This window comes from Camelus ferus, chromosome 6 (genome assembly GCF_009834535.1).
Source record: "Camelus ferus isolate YT-003-E chromosome 6, BCGSAC_Cfer_1.0, whole genome shotgun sequence".
Lineage (NCBI taxonomy): Eukaryota > Metazoa > Chordata > Mammalia > Artiodactyla > Camelidae > Camelus > Camelus ferus.
Window position 1 is genome coordinate 19,855,332 of NC_045701.1, and position 20,789 is coordinate 19,876,120.

The following is a 20,789-nucleotide window of genomic DNA, read 5'->3' on the forward strand; positions in this document are numbered from 1 at the left end:
TTTCCAGGCAGCACCAGAAATGCTAAGGAACTTGCTGACCATGCCCCAGCTAGTTAGGAGCCTGCGATTTTCATTCAGTCACAACCCAAGAATAGGCGGTGGTTTCTGGATTCTTTGGTCAAGAAAAATAGTCCAGGAAACTCGAGGACTCCTGAGGACGGCTCAGAGAACCGTCCAAGGTGAAGGAGGACTTTCTTTCTGAATCCTTTCAGGGAAAACTTCCTTTTTGGAAAGCCCTGTGTCAAGAAAGTCTGCACTGTATTTTACCGCTGTTGTTTAGGTAATTTTCACTGTTTTGTTGATTTGTGGGGAAACGACCTCTGAGTATGAAAGCAGTAATTGCTTAGAGCATTAGAGATCATACCCGTTGAGGGACATCATTCCCTGCGAGTTACCGCCCTAGAATGGTGGTGGGCACGGTATTCGGTAAACTGAATTAATGATTGAATGAACAAGTAAGTGAATAGGTGAATAAACTTTTGGATGTAGGAATTACCCTGTTAATTTTTTAATACAGGAAAATAAAGGCTTAGTAGTAGGTTTCAAACTGGCTTGATTCCATTGTCGTTCATGCTTCAGACACGTGGGGGAAAAGGCTCGGCAATTTTAGTGAAAATTTGGGTTGCATATGCCACGGGCTCAGCCAAAGATGTTAAATCTACAGACTCTAAGACTATCAGTGTTAGAGAGACTCGTTAAGAAAACCTATACTCCAGAGATAACATAAAAAGTTGCTGCCATCCAGGAATCTTTTCTGAGTGAAACTGAAGAAGAGGAAGCGGACCACGGGGGCGAGAAGGGCAGAGATCATGGAAATCACCCTGGTTTGCAGTTAGGGAGTTGGGTTGTGCTTCCCCCAAAGATCACAACAAATGTCATCTGGATTTCTTTTACATATTTTTTTAGACCTTTTAATAATCCCTGTTGTGGAGTCTGCATCTAAACTAGAGAAAGTAGAACACTCTAAACAGGCTTAATGAAAGGAGATAAAGCACAGAAAGAGCCTCAGGAAGTCCCCAGCACATAGTGAGTGATCTGTAATATTTAACAAGTGTGCCTGTTAAACATTGATGATGATTGATGTTATTTACCTAGTTTTGCTACCAGCTCTACCTATAACTCTCTTGAAAATGTAAGAATAATTGTTAGGCATAAAACAGAGCTTGTATAAGTAAAGATACTCCTGGCCCCACCATTGTTATTTGTTTGTTTTTAGGAAGAATGGGGAGCCTTTACTACACCTGGTCCTCAAGAGACAGGAGGAGAGAGCAGATGCCAGGTCTCAGAGAGAAGGGCAATGGTTAGGAGAGGGCTGCTACACTGGAGCTCAGAGGACTCAGATGCTGAAGTTATCTGCCAGCCAGGCAGCCTCCTTTGTGTCCAGGTGCTGGTACCACTCCATCCTCTTGCTCTTGCCCTAAAGTGGTTACAACCAACTATTAACAGTCTAAGGGGGGTGTACTATTCCTTATGATCATACTGCATTCTTTTTATACATTTATAGATACCCTTTCATTAAAATTATATCTTAATAAATTTAATTTTAGTAAAATTCTCCAGTTTGAGTGTACTATCTATTTCCTGCAGAAACCCTCACTTATGTATGTTGTTTTAAAAAGACTAATAGGTAAACTCTGGAAAAAAAGGGGGAAAGGGGATAATATATAAATAAGGTTAGAAATAAAAAGGGACAAAGTATAGATACAGCATGGAATTGAAAAATAGTCTTACACTATGAATGATTTTATGCCAATAAATTTGAAAACTTATATGAAATGGACAAATTCCTGAAAGATATATAATTGAACAGCTTCAAGAAGAAATTGAAAACCAGAACAGATCTGCAACCATCAAAAGAAACTGAAGTAAAGGATTAAAAATCTCCCCATGAAAGTGAATCAGTCCTTAGGTGTTTTATTCAGCAAATGTAAACATTTCTAGTGTATCTTTTATCTGATTCAACAATCCAGTTAAGCTGCCTGTACTACTTATTCTATTATGGGAAATTCTAAGAAGCCATGGGTGACATTGCCTCATTCACTGCTGTGCCCCAAGACTAGAACAGGTTTGGCTTAAATTTAGCATGAACTATGGCAGAAAGCTAGAAAATCTAAAGGATCAGTAGACATATAAGACTTCAGGCAAAGGTAGGGGAATAAACATCTCTAGGTCCCAAGTGAAACTGCAAACAGCCAAGTGAGGGCTGTGATCTTGCAGACTGAGCCCTAGTCCACCCGCTCTGGTGCTGATTGGTATAGCAGGTCTCATCAGAATGAAGATCTGTATGCAGCAAGTGGCCTAATGAACATAACAATAACAGCCTAGTGAACCATCCCTGGAACACTGAAAGTTATCATTTGGCCCTTTGATAATAATACCAGGGTAAATTATTAGGAAGTTTTTGAGAGAAACAGCTGAATGGCATTACCAAAAAGGCCTGAACCCAATTCAGATATTTGAAAAGAGTTTCAGTAACTTTCAAGCTACTTAAAATTTTTCCCTCACCCCTGTAGTTCTGACCTACAGCAAAACTTTTGAAAAGAATTTTTTTCTTGAGAGGCACCAAGAATCAAGGCCATACAACCATGATGATGGGGCCCTAACTAGCATTTTTGATGTAGAAACATAAGCTTCATTTTTAGTTTTATTCACGAGTCCTACAAAGTCACATGTGGTTCAGCTTAACACAGGATGTGGGCACAGAACCCAGAATCGCTCAGGGGCTTGATGAGGCTCAGATGGGTCTTAGCTGTTGCTACCAGCAGTCCTGAAGTCCTGTTTTTTGTGGGATTTTTTTTTTTTTTTCCTTTTCTTTTACTGCTGAGCATCAGAACCAGTTTTCCATTACAGCATCCAAGAAGAGATGGGATTATCTGTGTAACTCATGCAAAAGTGTTTTTACCTTGAAGGTCTGGCTTCTACATTCACAGGGGTCCCTCGTCAGGAGGAATGGGTAGCAGACTTAAGCTCACAGGACCAAGTGAAGGTCAAGCATCACCAGGTGGACCTTAGATCTGGCCTGAAGTGCTGAGAACTCGGCTGCTAGGTAATCGACACAGGACCCACCCAGGGATTTCCTATCAATGTCATTGAGCAAAATTTAAGGGTTGAAGAGAACATAACCTCACATAGTTCCTATTAAGTGTATGAAAAACAGGGATCCTCTTTTTAAATATCTACTCCCAAATATCGATCCCATTAAACTGTATTCACAACCATGAATGGTTAAAAATGCAATTTATTTCTTTTGCCCTTTCAAAGGTTTTCTTTACCATAAGATGATGTTCTTACATTTCTACCAAGATGCAGTGGTTGGGGATGCTGGCCCTTTAACAGGGGAGCAGGGGAGGGGCTGGGACTCTTAAAGCCAGGGGCAACGAGCCCACACTGGCCCAGGCTGCCATGACTAAGCTAAGGAGAAAGGACAGCCACAGTTCTGGGGTGGGTGTTGGAAGCAGGCAGCTGTGAGCCCCCTCACTGTACACAGATGGAGGCTGGTGGTGTTGTGTGGGAGTGTTTCCCCTCCAACTCCTAGCCTTGTCCCTCATTTCTGTCCCTCTGCAGGACAGCTCCCTGGAGCTGGACTAGTGAGGTCAGAGGGTGGGGGTTTGGGGCATTCTGAGAGCCCAGCATCCTACTCCTTGAGATCTGGGCCAAAACTTCTCTGACAATCTTGCTGGGGGAGACCTTGGCTATTTTGGGTGCAGGGCCATTCTTACTGAGGACAGTGTCTCAAGGTATCTTCACTATCCTAGGTTAAGCTTCTAGAGGCTGACAGTGCTCTCTCACCAGAGGAAACAGCCATGGAGCAAGTCCACCAGCCTGCAAGGATGAAGCACCTTCAAGGTAGTATCACCAAGCGGGCTCTGGTATATGGATAATTGCCCCAGAGGGCAGAGGCTTGCTGTTCTGGTTCAGTGGATGGACGTGGGTTTGAGTGTCCAGAATTGGGATTGATCCCAAACTCTTTTACTTACAAGCTACATCATGCTGGACGAGGGTGACTGGGATCGCTTTTGCAGGCCCTGTATTCCTCATGTTCAGAAAGAAATTATCAATACAGCCTTCTATGTTTGCTGTTAGAGTTACATGAACATATACTTGTAAACTACCTGGCACACTAGGGTTAAATTGCCCTGAGTCAGGGCAGCTGGAACTCAGTTGATTAAAGAGGCACAGAAAAGGCTGCAGAAGTGGGTGAGCAGGTGAAGAAGCCTGCAGTACTAATGAGGCAATGAAAGAGGGGATGAGGAAACTGAAGATGAGTGATACCTGCCAGGTTGGGTTTGCTCTGGAAGGGGATGCTTAAGGGTCCTCTTGGGTAGCAAGGCTGAGTTGAACCCATAGAACAAGAGACAGTGTTCAAAGGTGGTGCTGGAGACGCCTTATGAACAGAAGTGCTACAGAGAAGCAGCCTCTCTAGAGCCCCTGTCTACTTCCTCCTCAGGCCCCCACTTAAACCAATGCCCAGGCAAGTCCTGTGACCCCTTGGCTCTTGAGGAAGAGCTGATGTCTGCTTCCCAATTGGAGGAGGAGGAAGAAAATGGAGAGGGGGGAGAGGAGCTGGATCCAGACCTAGCCCCAGACGTGGAGGAGGAGGAGGGAGGGGAGCAGGAGGAGAATGATCTCGGGGATCCGGCTGTCCTCAGCACTGTCCATAACACCCAGGTACCGGGGCAGGGGGTGGGTTGGGGGATGGTTGTCCTGAACGGTCTACATCTCACAGACTCCTGCTACACATCCCTCTCCTCTTCACCCCTTTCTAGGTGGGTTCTGGATTAATATTTTCCATTTTAGACTTGAACCAGAATAGACTCTCTCTTTCCTTGTCTCTTTGCTCCTGTCTCCCACGTGTTTCTAGTGCTGCCTTCACCTTGAATCCAGGTCCCAGCGGGGCTGTGCATCAGCCATAGATGCTGGCCCTGCTTCTGGTAATGAAAGTGAGCCATCTCTGACCCTGGGCTGCTGTGTCTCTGCAGCTCATCCCCAGTATTTATTCCCTCAGATTCCCACAACCAGTGGAGAGACGCAAGGGATTTCCAGGTAGAAATGGGGTTACTCAGACCCTGCTTCAGCTTGACTCCTGAGATGCCAGTCTGGCTTCCCTCCCATGGAAGGAGAAGGGTCCTGACCCTGCTGACCTTGAAATTGGGGGAGGGCCAGACTGCCTCTGTCCTGGGTTTTGGAAATGGTTGGTCTTGCTGTTCCCCTTCCCCCATGAACACAGGTGAATGTAGAAGATGCCACAGGGGCTCACTTGAGCCTGAGTTTTCCTCCCTCCCATTCCAGAAGGGTCTTCTTGGCTCCCCTGGATTCAAGGCCCCTGCTGTGCTGGGGATGTCACCTGCCTCCTTGCAGTTTCTGTGGCAGGTGAGTCACTCCAGTCTCCATCCTGTGAGAATGAGGCTGGATGCTGAGAAGCAGCATGTCACCAGTCCCTTATTTTCATTATGTTCAGCATGCCCTTGACATTGCTCTGGCGATGAAACACCCAAAGTGAGTTGTGGGCATGGAAGAGGGGAGATGCACACCATGCAGGGAAGCTTGGGAAATGACAGAGGTGGTGCTGGGGGAACAGGCCTTCCTGTGAAAAGGACAAACTAGAGCCCTACTTGCATCTTACAGAATATTTCAGCAGATGAGCTGCACTGAGCTTAGGGCAAGAAAGAACACCTGCCCTTTAATTAACTGCATGAGGGGCACATGGTCTGGGGTAGAGGAATTGCATGAAATTCAGCAGGGAGAAGAGAAGGGAATTGCAGCCCTGAGAAGGGCTTCAGATGAGTCAGAAAAGGGACACAAGCATTGCCTCAGTACTGAAGACAAGACTGTCGGAGAGCAAAGGGGGGAGGAGCTGACTCACCACACCATGAGAAAAGCACAGGCCCCACCAGGTCAGGGACAGAGGAGCTGCTCCATAGGAGGCAACAGACCTGTTGGAAACAGGAACGGGGTCCACAGTCTAGCGTCCTCACAACTGGCTTGAGGGACCCCCAAGATGGCAAAATGGTGAGGGAGTTTCCTGAAGGAAAAGGCAGGTGAGACCATGGAGGCAGAAAGACAGCAGCAAAAGCAGGCTTGTGCTGGTGGAGGTGCCCTTCTCTCAGACCTGAGATTCCTTTCCCAGGCCCTGGACTACCTGGCACCACTTCCTTTCCGGCCTGCCTTTCCCAGCGCCCGCTCTCCAGCCCGGCACTTTGGACCTCGGCTGCCCTCCCCTGACCCATCTCTCCTCTGCAGCCCATCCACCTCCTGGCCCCTTAGGCTCAGGTACTGTTTCAGGGTGCTGGGCGCCCCAGAGTCCAGGACAGGCTGAGATCTTCTCCACAAGTCTCAAGAGGCAGTGGCTGAGGAGGCCTGGCAGCTACTCTACCAGCTGCCACAGAAAAATGCTTAGAGAAGTGTGAGGTAGAGTCCAATCCCTTCTCCCTCACAGACAAAGATATGGAGGCCCAGAGACTCTTTGAGTTCAGCTGACATGGCAGAACTGAGGCTATGGCTCAGAAGTCCTGAGAGCCAGGCCAAATGGTCTTCTATTGTGTCAGATATCCTGCAGCTAAATTCCAGGGCAATATGGAGGGGCTGTGAGCCTCGCTGAGCTGGGATGGTGATGCTCATGTGGCTGAAGCTGGGGAGCCACATAAGCAGGTAGGGTCCCTAGATGTCCAGCTGAGGTTCCCAGAGGCTAAAGGGATGGAAGGGTGGGGGCGCTGAGAGCTTCCTCCCACCCAGCCCAAGTTTCTTTCTAAGTCTTCCCAGTCATCTGACCCAGCTACACCCTCAGCACCAACGTATCCTGAAGCAGCAGCAGCAGCAGGAGCAGCTTGGTCGACCACCAAGGTAAAGCCTAGAGGAGGAGCTGTCTGAGGGGAGCCCTCTGCATGCCAGGTTCTCCCTTGTGACCAGATGCCTCCCTCAATGCCCTGCAGAGTTACGCCTCTCACATGAGGCGCCCCCTTTGCAGTCCCTCCCAACCTTCCCAGACTTCCTGCTCCTTGGGGAGTTCACTGTGGCAGGGGTGGTAGGTCTAAAGAGACACTCCTCCTGGCTTGAAGCCCCTCAGCCACGAAGCCTTGGTCTCAGCAGCCAGACTCCTATGCTAACCTCATGACCCGAAAAGAGAAGGACTGGGTGGTAAAAGTGCAGATGGTTCAGCTGCAGAGTGAGAACCCCTGCCTGGACGACTATTACTACCAGGTGAGCCCCAGGGGCTTGGCCCAGCCTCTGATCATGGGGACAAATGGGCCTGACTCCAAGGCCTTTTTCAGATTCTTCCTTCAGCTCAGAGGGCCATGCTCATTCAAGTGGGAAAGATGAGCTAAAGGGTGGGGGTCATATTTCTAAAGCTGACATTCAAACTCCTTCCCCTTATTCTCCAACACTTCAGGCAAATGGGATTATTTCCAATTCCCCAAATGCACACTTAGGTTTTGTCTCCTTCCTTTGTCAAGAACTTCCCCTATTCAGTCTGGAAATGAAGACTTTCTCATCTCTGTAGACTTTGGTGGGTCTTAGAAAAGACTTTGTGATAAGCATTCATCTAGTTATCTTTTACTTTTTTCCCATAACATTAATATCTATTGCTTTATATGAATACTGTTTTGAAAGCCCAAGCATTCAGTTTACACACAGGAAATTACACAATTATATACTGCTTCACAAAGGCAGTGAACACATTACATTCTACAAAACCTACTTTACATAAATTGAAAAATTCTAAATATCAAAAGGTACTGCTGAAGAAACAGGTATAAATTTGGTAGCCAGTAATTTAGACAGGGAAGTTGCAGCTTGCATGACTTTAAATATGTGAATTTGAAAATATTCAGTTTAGAAGTAATCATTGTGCTTTGTGTTGATCCTGAAAAATATAACACTAGCTATCAAAAAAGCATGTTCAAAAATATTCAATTCACTTTGAAACATCATCCAAATTATGGTGGTTTCTAGGCACCTCTAAAGCTTTAGTCATTTAGCTCTGGTACATTACTAACGTAAGATATTAATTCTTCCACTGTAGTGGTGTTTCATACCATTAACATTTGCATACTCTAGAATAATCTAGAAAGAAATATGTAATATTCAGTGTTCAGAAAAGCAAGCAAAAGTAAACTGCTGGGTTCTTCTGAGATGGTTTCATGTCAGCTTTATAAGCATTCATTCTACAAAAGAGTAAGCTAATGTTTGAACACAATTTCCAAGATAAACCACATTTTCTCATAAATAATGAAGTCTTTTTCTCAGGCACCTCAGAAGTATACAAGAGAATTTTAGTTTGAACAGATCTCTTGGAATGTGTTTAACCTGGTATCTCAACAGACTTAAGATTTCCAGGGTTTCACAAGGGCCAGATTTTGTCTGAATTGGGAAAGAAAGAAACTGTCTTCTGAAAGAGGTGAGCTCAATCATTACCAATAGAAAAAGTATCCACGGTATTCACTTCTTAAAGAAGCAGAAAAATAGAACATTTTCCCCCTTAGAATTATATTTATATGTATATATGACTTAAAGTTCCATCATACACAGTCAAACAATAAAACCTGGAGAACAACATGAAACCCTGTAATTCACATGTTAAAATGTGGACACTATGACCAAAATATGAAAACTGCTAGAGCTGTCAGAAAGAGACAAGACAAAAAGCGTTCTTGCATATGTATAAACTAAAAGTCATAATCTCCAAAAAAAAAGTTTTCAAAATTATAATTATCTTCCAGTTTAAAATTTTTAATTCTAAATTTAAATATATATATATACACAAACCACTGATTTGACCAGATCAAAAAAGTCAGCAGTAGGCAGGCCCCAGAGGAGTTGATATTCACAGTTCTTACATGTACAACTCTTTGAGGAATTATCCCATAAAGTACTTTATTTTACAACCTGCTTCTCTTGTAAAACTAAAGGTCCACTTTATTACATAAAGTTTTATACAGTGTAAAACCAGAACTGTATGTAAAATATTGCATCTAAATGTTTCTGAATAGTTAGTCTTGTTCCATTGATTCATCTGTGACTTCTGTGGCTTCTTTATTTTCCATGTATGATTCTGAGAGAATCTCTCCAGTTTTACTGGAATTGTATGCTACTAATTCCTCTGTTTTATGGCAATCAGAACTACTACTTACAGGGCTTGTATTTTCACTGCCTTCAGAATGTAAATCTCTCTCAACCTGAGTCAGATCAGATTCCTCCATTTGATTATTTTCCTTAGAAGTCTCTTCATTCATAGTTAAGGCATCAGATTATTTTTCTTGATTTTTTTCCTTTCTGGGATCATTTTTTTAAACATTTTTTATTGATTTATAATCATTTTACAATGTTGTGTCAAATCCCAGTGTAGAGCACAATTTTTCAGTTATACATAAACATATATGGGATCATTTCTCTTGATGTCATAAAAGACTCTTCTTCATCCTCTTCATCCTCCTTTGTACAGTGATGCCTGGTACAAATACTTTCTTCGTCTTTCTCCTGAGATGAAGATGGAGCTGCTGTTTGCTCTACCATAACTGAAGAAATTTCACTGGAAGATGTTTGGCCATCTCTCTGACCTCACTTTCTTTGTCAAACCTGTGTCTTTTTACTTTGTGCCCCTCAGCTTCTACAGCATCTTCATCTAGATGTTTATTTTTTATAGGGCTCACTGAGGAAACTTCTGATTCAAATGCTGAGGAGTCATTGTGATTTTTGTCCTTATTTTGCTTTAAGTTTAACTCTGCTGTCTGTGCTCTGAGGCAAGCCATTCGTTGTCATGGGGACTGACAAAGAAACCTTTGGTCGATTAAGTGCCCTGGGCGTTCCAGGTCCATTTATATTGGACCTCTCAGTGTAATTTGGTGAATTTCCAGGAAACATGACATCATTAATTCAATTTAAACTATTGGAATTATTCTTCTCTGAAGAAGGATAAACACAGCTGACAACCATCACAGTCTTATCTACTCCTCTGAGAAATTTGTTCCTGTATAGTTTCTCCTTGGATCTGTTAGCAATTCACATGGTCACTGAATAGTAAAAGGTATACCATTAAATTCAGTGATAATTTTCAGTGTTCTTTCCTTCATTTCATCAGAGGGATATCTTTTACTTTTTAAAATCTGAAACACAGGGAACTTTAAAATAGTGGGTCAACTTGGTGAATCGAGCAAATGCTGGCAGTGACTCTGAACTCCGTTCTGCCTGCTTCCTATTTGCCCTTTGTTCACCGGTTTTGGGTTGTCTAATTTGTTTTACTTTCTTTCCTCCATGAGCCCCATACCAAGGTTCCCACCTTTATCTCCTTCCCATTGATATTAGTTTCCTTCATTTCTTTGCATGAGTCTTTAAGAATCCTCTTCCTTATACCATGATCACCCGATTCGATTATTTTATACTCCTGTATTTTCAGCATTGCTCCTAAATGAAGGAGCTTTATTCAGATCTTTCTTTGACTGTCAGTCAGTGGCTTTATTTCAGTTTGGGATTTCAATTTTCTTTAAGAAGATATTAGAGCCACTGCACAAATTCCCACAAGTGTAGAACTGGCCTAGAGGCCCACTGACATAGTTCCATCTCTGTATCTCAAACTACTGATGGTCTTGGTGCCATCAGCTAACTGATTGTGGCAAGCACAGGTAGGATCACCAAATTAAAACAGGGAGGGGGAGGATAAGGCTGTGTGTTGTGTACCTTGGAATAAGGAATGCAGGAAGGTGGCAGACACTGGGACAGGTTTGCTTCCTGGCTGTCTGCTTTGCTCTCTGCCTTTCCATTAGATCTGGAGGTGGTTCTATTTTTTCAAGTCCATAGTATGGAGCCCTCAAGACAGGTGGCATGAGGCCCAGCATGCTTAAGATGCTTTAGAATGGCTGCTAGAAGTGCCTAAGGTGCCAGGAGCATTTTTGGAATGAATGCTGTAGGAAAGGAGTATTAAGAGGTTGCACTGGAGAACCTTAACTCCAAGCTCAGTAGATGAGTATAGATATGTCTGTTCCCTGGACGCCCAGGAATATTATCAGAAATTAGAGAAGAAACAGGCAGATGAAGAGATACATGGACGAAGGAACAGGGTTGAGTCCCTCAAGCTGGTCACGCCTTACATTCAGAAGGCAGAGGCTTATGAGTCAGGTAGGACTGCGGCTGACCTGCTGGGTTGGGCTGGACATCTGGGTGGACAGAGGTGGAAGAGGGAGGGTCATGTGCCTCTCCCGACTTCTTTTGTGCAGTGGTTCGAATTGAGGGTTCCCTGGGCCAGGTAGCTGTATCGACGTGTTTTAGCCCTCGCCGAGCTATTGATGCTGTGCCCCACTGGAACTCAAGAGCAGGTAGGAGCATTACCTTCCTAGAGCCTTTTTCTCTCCCTTGTTTTGGAGAAAGGTCTGGAGCACTCTCGTATTTGAGTTCAGATTGTGACCTGAGAATGAGGAAGAAGGGTGGTCAGACTTTGTGTTCCAGCCTTTCCAGCTCACTTTCTAGGTGGCCTAGGCCTGGGCTGTGGCTGTGGAGGTGTGGCTGACAGCCAGGGACTTTCTTCCAGGAGACAGGAGCTGCAAGCAGTCAGAGGCTTCAGGTACTGGACTGGATTGAGAAGGTGAGGTATCGGCGACTTAGAGATGAGTTCCTTACCTCCCTTGAGAATAGACAATGCTCTCATTGACCCCTTGCTTCTCTCTCCCCACCCTCACGCTCCCAGATGTTTCTTCAGTTACTAGAGATAGAAGAGGGCCAGAAGGATGGGCCCCTACAGCCCTGCGACTCTGAGCAGCACAGCAACCAGGTGGAGAAGCTCTTCCAGGCCTTAAAGACCCACAAGCATAATACTCAGGAGTGAGTGTGGGAGGGTCACACCAGGACTCAGGAAAGAAGGGCTCAGCAAAGACCTTGGCTTTGCTTCTGCCTCTCCTTTCTGGCATACAGCCCAGTCCTCTCTGCAGAGCCCTGCAGTGCTCTCCTGTCTCACCTGTAGGGAGGCAGCAGATGGCTTCCTGCAGGTGCTCTCCGTGAGGAAGGGGAAAGCCCTAGTGGCCCGGCTGCTCCCCTTCCTGCCCCAGGATCAGGCTGTCAGCCTCCTTCTGACCATCACCCACCACCTGCCCCTCCTGGTCCGGAGGGATGTGGCTGATCAGGTACTGTGGCAGTGAGTGGAGAAGAGGATGGGTTAGGGATGTTTCCTCCTCCTTTACTCCCCACCCCTAGAGATGCCAGAGAAGGTGCTGGGCAGTGAGGGGTGCCCACCCTGTGAGGGGGTTAGAGAACAAAGTACTAAGGGAACAGCTGATCATCTTCAGGCACAATAAACCAAGGCAAACCCATAAGCACAGATGTGAGTGTACTCTGGAGGTTTGCAGAGATAAGACCCTGAGAAGTATTGAGCCCCATAGCTACTTGGCTTAGGAAAGACCTCCTAGAACAAGTATCGAAGGACCAGGGTTAGAGATGATGGACTCCATCCAGTGGTGACAGGCCTGGTGGGTAAGCTGACCAGGAAGGGGCCAGAGGCAGGTCAGCAAGGAAGGAGGATGAAGGTGAAGTTGTCCAGGAGCCCTGAAAGAGGTGCTTACTGACCTCCTTGCAGGCCCTACAAATGTTATTCAAACCTCTGGGCAAATGTATCAGTCACCTGACCTTCCACGAACTCCTCCAAGGGCTTCAGGGACTCATCCTGCTACCAACTGGCTCTTCGGAGCGGCCAGTCACTGTGGTGCTTCAGAATCAGGTAACACAACTGGGAGGCTCTTCTCTTTCCACAGCTGGCCTCCAGGTGCTTTCGCTGGCAAGAACATGTCAAGGAGTGTTCTCTTTCCTTCCTGCACTGCTTCTCTAGTGAGCACCAGGACCACCTGGAGAGCCTGTTGAACACCAGTACCATGCCCCCACCCCTAGAGGGGCTCACTCAGTGGACCAGGGTGGGCCCCCTGCTCTGCTCTTCACATAAGCTCCCTGATGATGGTGCTGGTGTCACCTCTAGAGCAGAAATCATCAATTTTTTGATAGTGAATCCCTTTCCTTAAAAAAAAAAATTCTGAACCACAACACCTATGAGTTTATCTGTAAATCATGTACATGGAACACTATACTGATATATGAGGTACATAATAAATACAAGACTCTAGATGTGAAAAGATTGCTATCTTCTCATATCCCAGTGGACTGTTTTGTTATGCCTTGTGAAGATCTTTGCCTAAAGCAATGCCTCCTAAGTGGGGTCCATAGACTTCCCGCATCAGATTCCTGGATACATTTTGATCTACAGTCTGTGAGTCCCGGGGGTAGAGTCCTGTGCATTTAATCCACTCTGAGAGGAATGTTTTGGAATGTTGAGAGCATTGATTTCTTGGAAAGGGTTGAGAGTTTCTGGGCCAGCCCTTGTAAAACTTGATGGTTTTATGAGTGTTGGACTCTGTTTGTACCTGTGAACTTGCCCTTTTAGTTGGGGAACAGCAGAGCCAGGGAAGCGGTCAATGCCTAGGATGAACTCATTCTACTCAGACACTTTATCACTTGCAGTTTGGAATATCTTTGCTCTATGCCCTGCTGAGTCATGGAGAGCAGCTGATATCCCTGGATTCTTCCCTAGAGGAACACAACCGTGACCGTACAGCTTGGTAAGATCATAAAGGCCTTGTAAATACTATTTGAGTTCTCCTGTGGTGTGTAGGCTGAGCCAGATGTGTGTTTCCTGAGTGGTGTATTCAAGCATTGGACAGAGAAGGGATGACTAGCAGAGTTGTGGATGTTCTGCCTTTTTATTTCTATAGTGCTCTGGAATGTTGTCCCCACTCTGGGAGGCAGTGTAAGGTAGTAGTTAAGGGGCAAGCTTCAGAGTCAAAGACCTAGGTGTGAATTCTGCCTCTGTCACTTACCAGCAACATAATTTGGGGCATAAGAAATCATTTTCCTTAGCCTGTATCCTCATGTGTAAACTAGGGATCTAAGGAAGACGGTACCAACCAATTAGCAGTCACCAGATTAAACGAAATGGAAGATGTGACTAAACATTGCCTGGCACACCAAATATGCAGATGTTCGCTCTTAAATGCTACATGCACAGAGGGTGACAGTGGTGGGTAGCATGATAATGATAAACCTGAGGATTGAGTCTCTTTCCTGCATAAATACAAAGACTGATGTATTTCTTCTTCTCTGCCTTCCAGGACAGACATGGTCATTCTCACTGCCTGGGAGATAGCCCAAATGCCCACAGCCTCTCTGGCAGAACCCCTAGCCTTCCCCAGCAACCTTCTTCCCCTGTTCTGTCACCACGTGGACAAACAATTGGTTCAGCAGCTCGAGGCTAGGAGGGAGTAAGTGATGGAGAAAACAAAGTTATAGCACCCTGTTTAAGCCCAAATGAGGTTCTGTCTCTTAAATCTCTACTACTTTAAAACCAATAAGAATATGGAGTATAACTTGTTTTCCGGAGTATTTCTAGACACTGGCATGTACTGAGTAACCAGTCTGCTCCAATTTAGGGCCCTCTATCCTGTGTCTGCAGCCAAACCTTTCTGTTTATTTCCAGGTGCTTTGGTCATTTATCACACTATGTTATTTGAGGGAAAGAATTAATTTTAGAAGTTGGACTGTTCATTCAAGAAATATTTGAGGGAAAGCTCTTCCAGGATGTAAACACACAAACATCATCTAGGTCATCTGTCTTCAAAATTTACCATCTGCTGGGAAGAAACATAATAATCACACCACACTTTAGAAAAAGGAGTTGTTTGGATTTAACATCTCTTCTCTTTGTAGGCTTGCCTTGATATACTGATCCAATTGTACTGGAACCCATACTTATGGGAAGAGTTTAATGATGAGACACTAGCTGTGTATGGGCTCTGCCTACAAGGATCCAGAGAGTCTGAAGACAGTTCTTAGTATATTGGAGGACTCTTCCCAATATATTTTCTTATGCTTTCTTCCAGCATCTAAACTATGTGCCTAAAAAGGCATGGCAAAATGTGGTATAATTAAAAAGATAATAGAATGATGTGTTGCAGCTTTTTTGTAAGTTAGGGGGTATAATGAAAGCCTTTTTCTTATGTGTGAAGCTACACAAGTGTCTGAAACACAAGGGAGAAGGCCTTATGTCTAATGATCTTTGAATCTGTTCCGGTGTTGCCATTTTTTATAAGTATCCCTAGTTGAGCTAAGATAGTCAGGTATAAATCTCTCTTTTGAGATATGAAATGTTTGGTATACCTTAGCAAACAAGGCCATGGATTCATCCAAAAATACCAGAGTACCTTTTATGAACCAGCTACTATTTTTGGTGGTTGGGTAACAGTGATGACAAAAGCCCCTGCCCTTCTGATGCTTATATTCTGGTTGGACAGGGACTGACAAAAGACATCAAGTAGTGGTGAATACCACGGTGAAATAAAAACTAGATGAGTGACTGGAATAGAATAGAGGGCTTGTCACTAGAGGTTACAATTAAGCTGGAATGAATGAAATATTCCAGGTAGAGTCTCTAATGAGCAGAAAGCCCCCAAAGTGAGACTGAACTTGGTGTGTTTCAGGAAAAGAAAGAAGGAAAGTGTGGCTGAAGTATACAGATAAGGGGGTGGTGATGAGGTAGGCAGGGTACATATCTGTAAGGCATAACCATTTTTTAATATGAATTTTTAACTGTGATGGTAAGTCAAAATTTTATCCTATTTAATAGAGGTACTGGGGATTGAACCCAGGATCTCCTCCATGCTAAGCATGCACTCTGTCACTGAGCTACACCCTTCCCCCACCCTCTCCCCAATCAGAATTTTAAACAGGGAAGTGAAGTGATGTATTTTGTTTTTGGAAGATCACTCTGCTGAACAAGAGAGAAAGCAGAGAAGAATGTTCAGAGGATTTTTTCCCCCCAGTGCTCAGGAAAGAACTGAAGAGCTGTGGGGACAGAAAGCAGAGAAGAGATTTGGAATAGGTCTTGGAAGTTAGAGTTGACAAACATGCTGATGGGCTGGATGAAGGTGGTGGTGAAGAATCCAGGATGACTCCCGGGTAGAGTGAATGGTAGGTGCCCTGTACTGATGTGGGAGAAACTGCTTTTGGGATAGGCGACTATAATCAACATTTCATACACTTTAATACAAGTCCTGTTAGAAATCCAAGTAGATATATTGAGCAGGCAAAGAAGAGTCTCGGGTTGGAGCAGAAGGTCAGGGACAAAGTGCGGGCTATCATGTAGATGTATTAAAAAGTAGGAGAGAGGAAGAGATAATGTAGGAAGAAAAGCCAACAGAGGGGACTGAGGAGTTTAATGTCAAATAGGTAGAAAATTAGGGGAAGTGGTGTTACCAACTTTGTAAAGAAAGCACTTCAAGAAAGAAATGAGGAATGAGGACAGAGAGTGATAGCTGGTTGTGGCAATAAGATCACTGACCTTGGAGGGACAGTATTGGTGGACATGGTAGCCTGAATACAAGGGCTGAAGGGAGGGAGGGACTTAATACAGAAGAGTCAATTTGGAATCTTCTGAAAGGGAAGCACAGAAATTTGACAGCAGGTAGTGGTTCGTGCAAGTTGGAGGATTTTTTTTTTTTTAATTTTAAGCAGTTACATTATAGCATGACTGCCTGATAATGAAAGCACCCCAGTAATGTGGGGCAGGAGAGTAAGGTAGGAGGAAATAGAAGTTTACAGACAAAAGTCCTTCAGCAAGAGGAGGATGGGAATTAAAGCACAAACCGACCTGTTGGCCTTTGATAGCTCTGTGACCCCATGTGATTGTGGAAGAGGTGTTAAGACAGGCACTGCTGTTTACTAGGAGACCTTTCCAAAACGCCTCTTCTCATCCTCCTGTGCTGCGGATCTTGAATCATACTTTTAGGGAGAAAAAAGTGGTAGGAAAGGGGAACTCTACCACCTCCACCCCTTACCCACCCTGCTCCCCTGCCTGTTGTTGTGGACATCATATGACTTCAGCATTCACATCAATTCTCTGATGATGGCTTCCAAGGAAATTGCACTACCCAGGGCCTATAAACCAAAAGAATCGCCCAATAAGAAATGGGAAGAAGAGAAGCAGGAACCGGCTCCAATAGGTAGGCAGCCGGAGTAGAAAGCAAAAGGTAACGCCACAGAGTGAGAACAGCTGCTAAGGCTCGCTTTGGCCGCTAATTGAGGCCCTCAACTATCTCAAGGTTGTTAAGCAAGAGAGTGGGCTTAAAGCAAAGGCAGAAGTGGCTCTGCTGGAGTGGGTGGTGTCGGCCTCCACAGGACGGGAATGTAACTCGGCAGCGACAATGCAGCTGTCCCTCCGGGAATCAGGAGCCTGAACGTGGTGAACACTGCGCATGCGCCTGACGCAGCGGAAGCGGGTGGGGGGAGGGCGCGGGACCGGAAATAACGCGAGAACCAGGATAGCTGCGGAGAAGGGGGCTGGAATCGCTGGAGCTATGGAGCGAGTTCTCCCCATTTTGTTGGTGCCTCTTCCCGCTGAGGCAACGGGGTGCCTCGGATGTCGGGCGCAGTTGCACAGAGAGCAGGAGGTTCTGGGAAGCCTGACGGCTGCAGGCAGCCTTCACGTGCTTTCCTTGGCGCCGGGCGGCCGGGGCGGGGGCGGCTGCCATCTAGACGGCCCGTTTCGGCAGTAAGTGCTGCGGGCGGGCCTGGCTGGTATTGTGGGGGTAGTCCGCAGCCTTGGTCGGTCCCTCTGTTCCCCTTCTGGCATGGAGGTAGCAGGAGAGGAATGCCAGCGGCCGGCAGCGCCCTAGAGGCGGGCCTGGTTCCTTCTCAGAACGTTTTCCTCGCTTTGGCGCGTCCCTACAACCATCCTTTCCGGTTCTTCGTGGGTGGAGACTGTATCCTGATCCTTTGCTGCTGCGGAGAACCTGGAATGGGTCCCCGCTTGGTCGCTGTCTTTTATTCATTCAACACAGGTTGATTAATCGTCACTGTTACGTGCACAGTGTCCATTTTCCAAAGTTAATTCTATCGAGGATGCCCGCTGGTGGGGAAAGGGGGGAGATCATCTCTTATTTGAATCATCTGTTTCCTTTTTCTTGTCTCCGAAACAAATGGCTGTTTCCTTCACATTTGGGCTTTCCCCCGCTTTTTCAAGGACTGAGCCTAGTTTTTCCACCCGCTTATTCGTTTATTCATTCAGCAAATACCTATTATGCACTTTCTGTTCGTTTCCTAAAGTAGCGCCTGAAAAGTTTAATAAGACCGTTCTTAACATGTGAGGGTTGTATGGTTGCGAAAACAGAAAAGAAACGTAATTTCAATCGTGTATTATTTTCCACATATGTAATTCTTAAAATTTGTATCATTAAGTTAAAGAGTGCCCTCTGAGTCTTTGACTGGACTCTTTAATACAGAAAACACATTACAAATGTTCTCTTTACGACTCTGAGTAGCCAGAGAGGAGTCTTACCTTGGAATCTTCAGATCCTGTAACAGTGCTTGACAGTAAATACTCGTTTGTTAAATCAGTGAATGCTTTAATCTGCTTTGTGTTTCTTTATTCCTGATCTCTAGTGCTAGGAAGAGAAATCTCTCTCTACTAGGAGTTAGATATTCAGCAGTATTAAGTACATATGAACACAGTGCCATAAAGAAAAGAATGAGGTAGGCAGAAAAGCAGAATTCTTAGTTGTTTGAGAACCCACATGAAAGTCGAATATACATGAAATAATGGGGCTTTCATAAACTATTGTATGAAATTAGTAGCAGGAGAGGATCAAGAAGTGCTTTTTAGCTTTTTAAGCTGAATTAAATTTTAATTCAATTAAAATACTTCGTAGGGTTAAAATAAGGACAGGTTTATAGTGTGCAGAATTTGCTTCCTACTTTTCTCAAATGGTTCTTTGTATATTGTTGAAATAATGTATTCTATTCACTGAAAGGTTTGCCTTTCCATGTGACAATATAGTCCTTGTGTTATGATGTTACTCGTTTCATACTATTCTGCCATTTACGTGTAGCTTAGTTTAACGTTTTCCATTGTTGACATCTAGATTTTCAGATTTTCATTGTAAATAGTCAGGACTTTGGTGTTTATGGAAAATTCTAGGTATAAAGCCATAAAGTGTCAGTATTTTTCTCTAATAAAATAATAGCACCAAGTCCACTGTTTTTAGATACAAAATTACTGCTTCTGTAGAAAAGAGCTTTTGTAAAAATATGAAACTTTATTAACATGGTAGCCTTATCTCTTTCTATTGATTTGTTTTCAGATTTGAGGCCCTTTAATTTTATTTTTTATATGTGACTTAATTTTATTATTTAATTTGAAGCTGTAGCATTATTAGTCTTTTTCCATCCTCATCAGCCATGTTTGTTTGTTGACTTTATACTGTTAAAAAAAAATGCTGCAACAGTACAGTCCATCAAAGTAGCCATTAGCCACATGTGGTTAAAATTAAAAATTTAGTTCTTCAGTTGCACTGCCCTCATTTAAAGTGCCCAGTAGCCACATGTGGCTGTTGGCTGCTATATTGGACCACGCAGATATGTTGAACACTTCATCATTACAGAGTGTTGCTGAACAGAGCTTCTGTAACATGCCATTTGAGTCATCGAAGTCTCTGAATACAAATAATCACTTTAAAAAATCATTGATAGCATTTAAGTGAACAGTCATTTTGTTAGTTGTGAGCACCACCTCTTATAAATATTAGATATATTTGGTTGTTGAAACTTATCCTTTGATCATGACAGTTTCATTAAATATATCATTAGTCAAGATTTAGGATGAAGGAATGAAAGCAACCACCATTTATTGCTCCTGGCCCCATTTTCACTAGCACTCCTATATACTAATATTTTTAAATGGAAGTGCTGGGGGTTGAACCCAGGACCTCAGGCATGCTAAGTATGCACTCTACCACTGAGCTATAACCCCCCCCCCCCCCCCCCCCCGCCAACGCCTATATTCTTGTGTTGCTGTGAAAGGGGTTGAAGAGGAAGAAGAAAGTAAGGGAAGGGGGAAAAGGTGGGAAGTCCTGGAGCAGTTTGCATTTCCTTGGGTTGCATAAAGAGAATTAATGCTATTAGGTGAACTAATGAGTTGTTTGCTACTTACTTTGTCCTTTACCCTCACTATTGTGGGTAGGTAGTGTTGTGGGTACAGAATATAATAAATAGTCTAATCTTTTTTTTTTTAGGTTTATATGGGAGGATTCTCCCAACAGTGGGACACCAACAGATAAGCCCAGACTGCTTGCTCTTAGTGAAAATTGTGAACTGCTTATCTATGAATTTAATTTGAAGGATGGAAGTTGTGATGCAACCGTTTTGCATAGCTATAATGAGGAGACATTGCAAAAGCTCATTGAAGATCAAAATATCAGTAAGTATTTACAGGTGGTCTTTAGCATGTTTAAATCTGTAACATTACTATATAAATTTATATATTTCAGGAAGAATTCTTACAGAGGTGAAATCAGGGAGGGAGATACATCCAGTACACTAGACACTAGCTACATGGGGCTATTGAGCACTTAATATAATTAATAAGAATTAATATGTCTTTTAAATGTCAAATATACTACAGATTTGAATACTTAGTACTAAAAAAGTAAAATATCTCAGTAGTTTTTGTATTAATTACATGTTGATATATTTTGAGTGTGAGGTAAGTTATATTAAACTTAGTTTTACCTGTGTCTTTTTTCATTGCAGCCAGTAGAAAATTTGAAATTACATGTGTGTGTTTCACATTTGTGGCTGACAGTATATTTCAATTGGACAGTGCTGATCTAGACTGGTTACAAAGCTGTCTACTATGTTCCATCCTGAGGGTTGCAGGGAGCAGAAATGAAAGCACTCAGGTTTCTGTTTTTAAGGCAGTAGCATACTCACAACCC

The 20,789-nt window shown here is 44.1% G+C and overlaps 2 protein-coding genes and 1 pseudogene across 4 annotated transcripts in view; 2 read left to right on the plus strand and 1 right to left on the minus strand.

Annotated features, from left to right (window-relative positions):
• Positions 1-168: 168 nt before the first annotated feature.
• PATL2 (PAT1 homolog 2) lies at positions 169-14,965 on the plus strand. The gene is given in 19 exon segments (XM_032481317.1): positions 169-280; positions 1,217-1,384; positions 2,931-3,046; positions 3,756-3,846; positions 4,448-4,668; positions 5,290-5,370; positions 6,128-6,270; positions 6,751-6,840; positions 7,056-7,197; positions 10,989-11,109; positions 11,208-11,290; positions 11,292-11,306; positions 11,519-11,572; positions 11,675-11,808; positions 11,948-12,107; positions 12,557-12,697; positions 13,489-13,586; positions 14,136-14,285; positions 14,731-14,965. Coding segments are annotated over 16 exon segments (1,695 nt in total). The 5' UTR covers positions 169-280; positions 1,217-1,384; positions 2,931-3,046; positions 3,756-3,803; the 3' UTR covers positions 14,750-14,965.
• Positions 7,206-11,102, minus strand: LOC116664134 (annotated as a pseudogene).
• A 2,333-nt stretch (positions 14,966-17,298) lies between the features above and the next one.
• Positions 17,299-20,789, plus strand: part of LOC102503712 (SPG11 vesicle trafficking associated, spatacsin) — a 76,384-nt gene continuing 72,893 nt past the window's right edge. For all 3 annotated transcript variants that reach the window (XM_032481322.1, XM_032481324.1, XM_032481323.1), the window contains exons 1-2: positions 17,299-17,569; positions 20,088-20,272. In XM_032481322.1, coding sequence (XP_032337213.1) covers positions 17,376-17,569; positions 20,088-20,272 — 379 coding nt within the window. In that variant the 5' untranslated portion in view covers positions 17,299-17,375. The remainder of the gene's footprint in view (positions 17,570-20,087; positions 20,273-20,789) is intronic.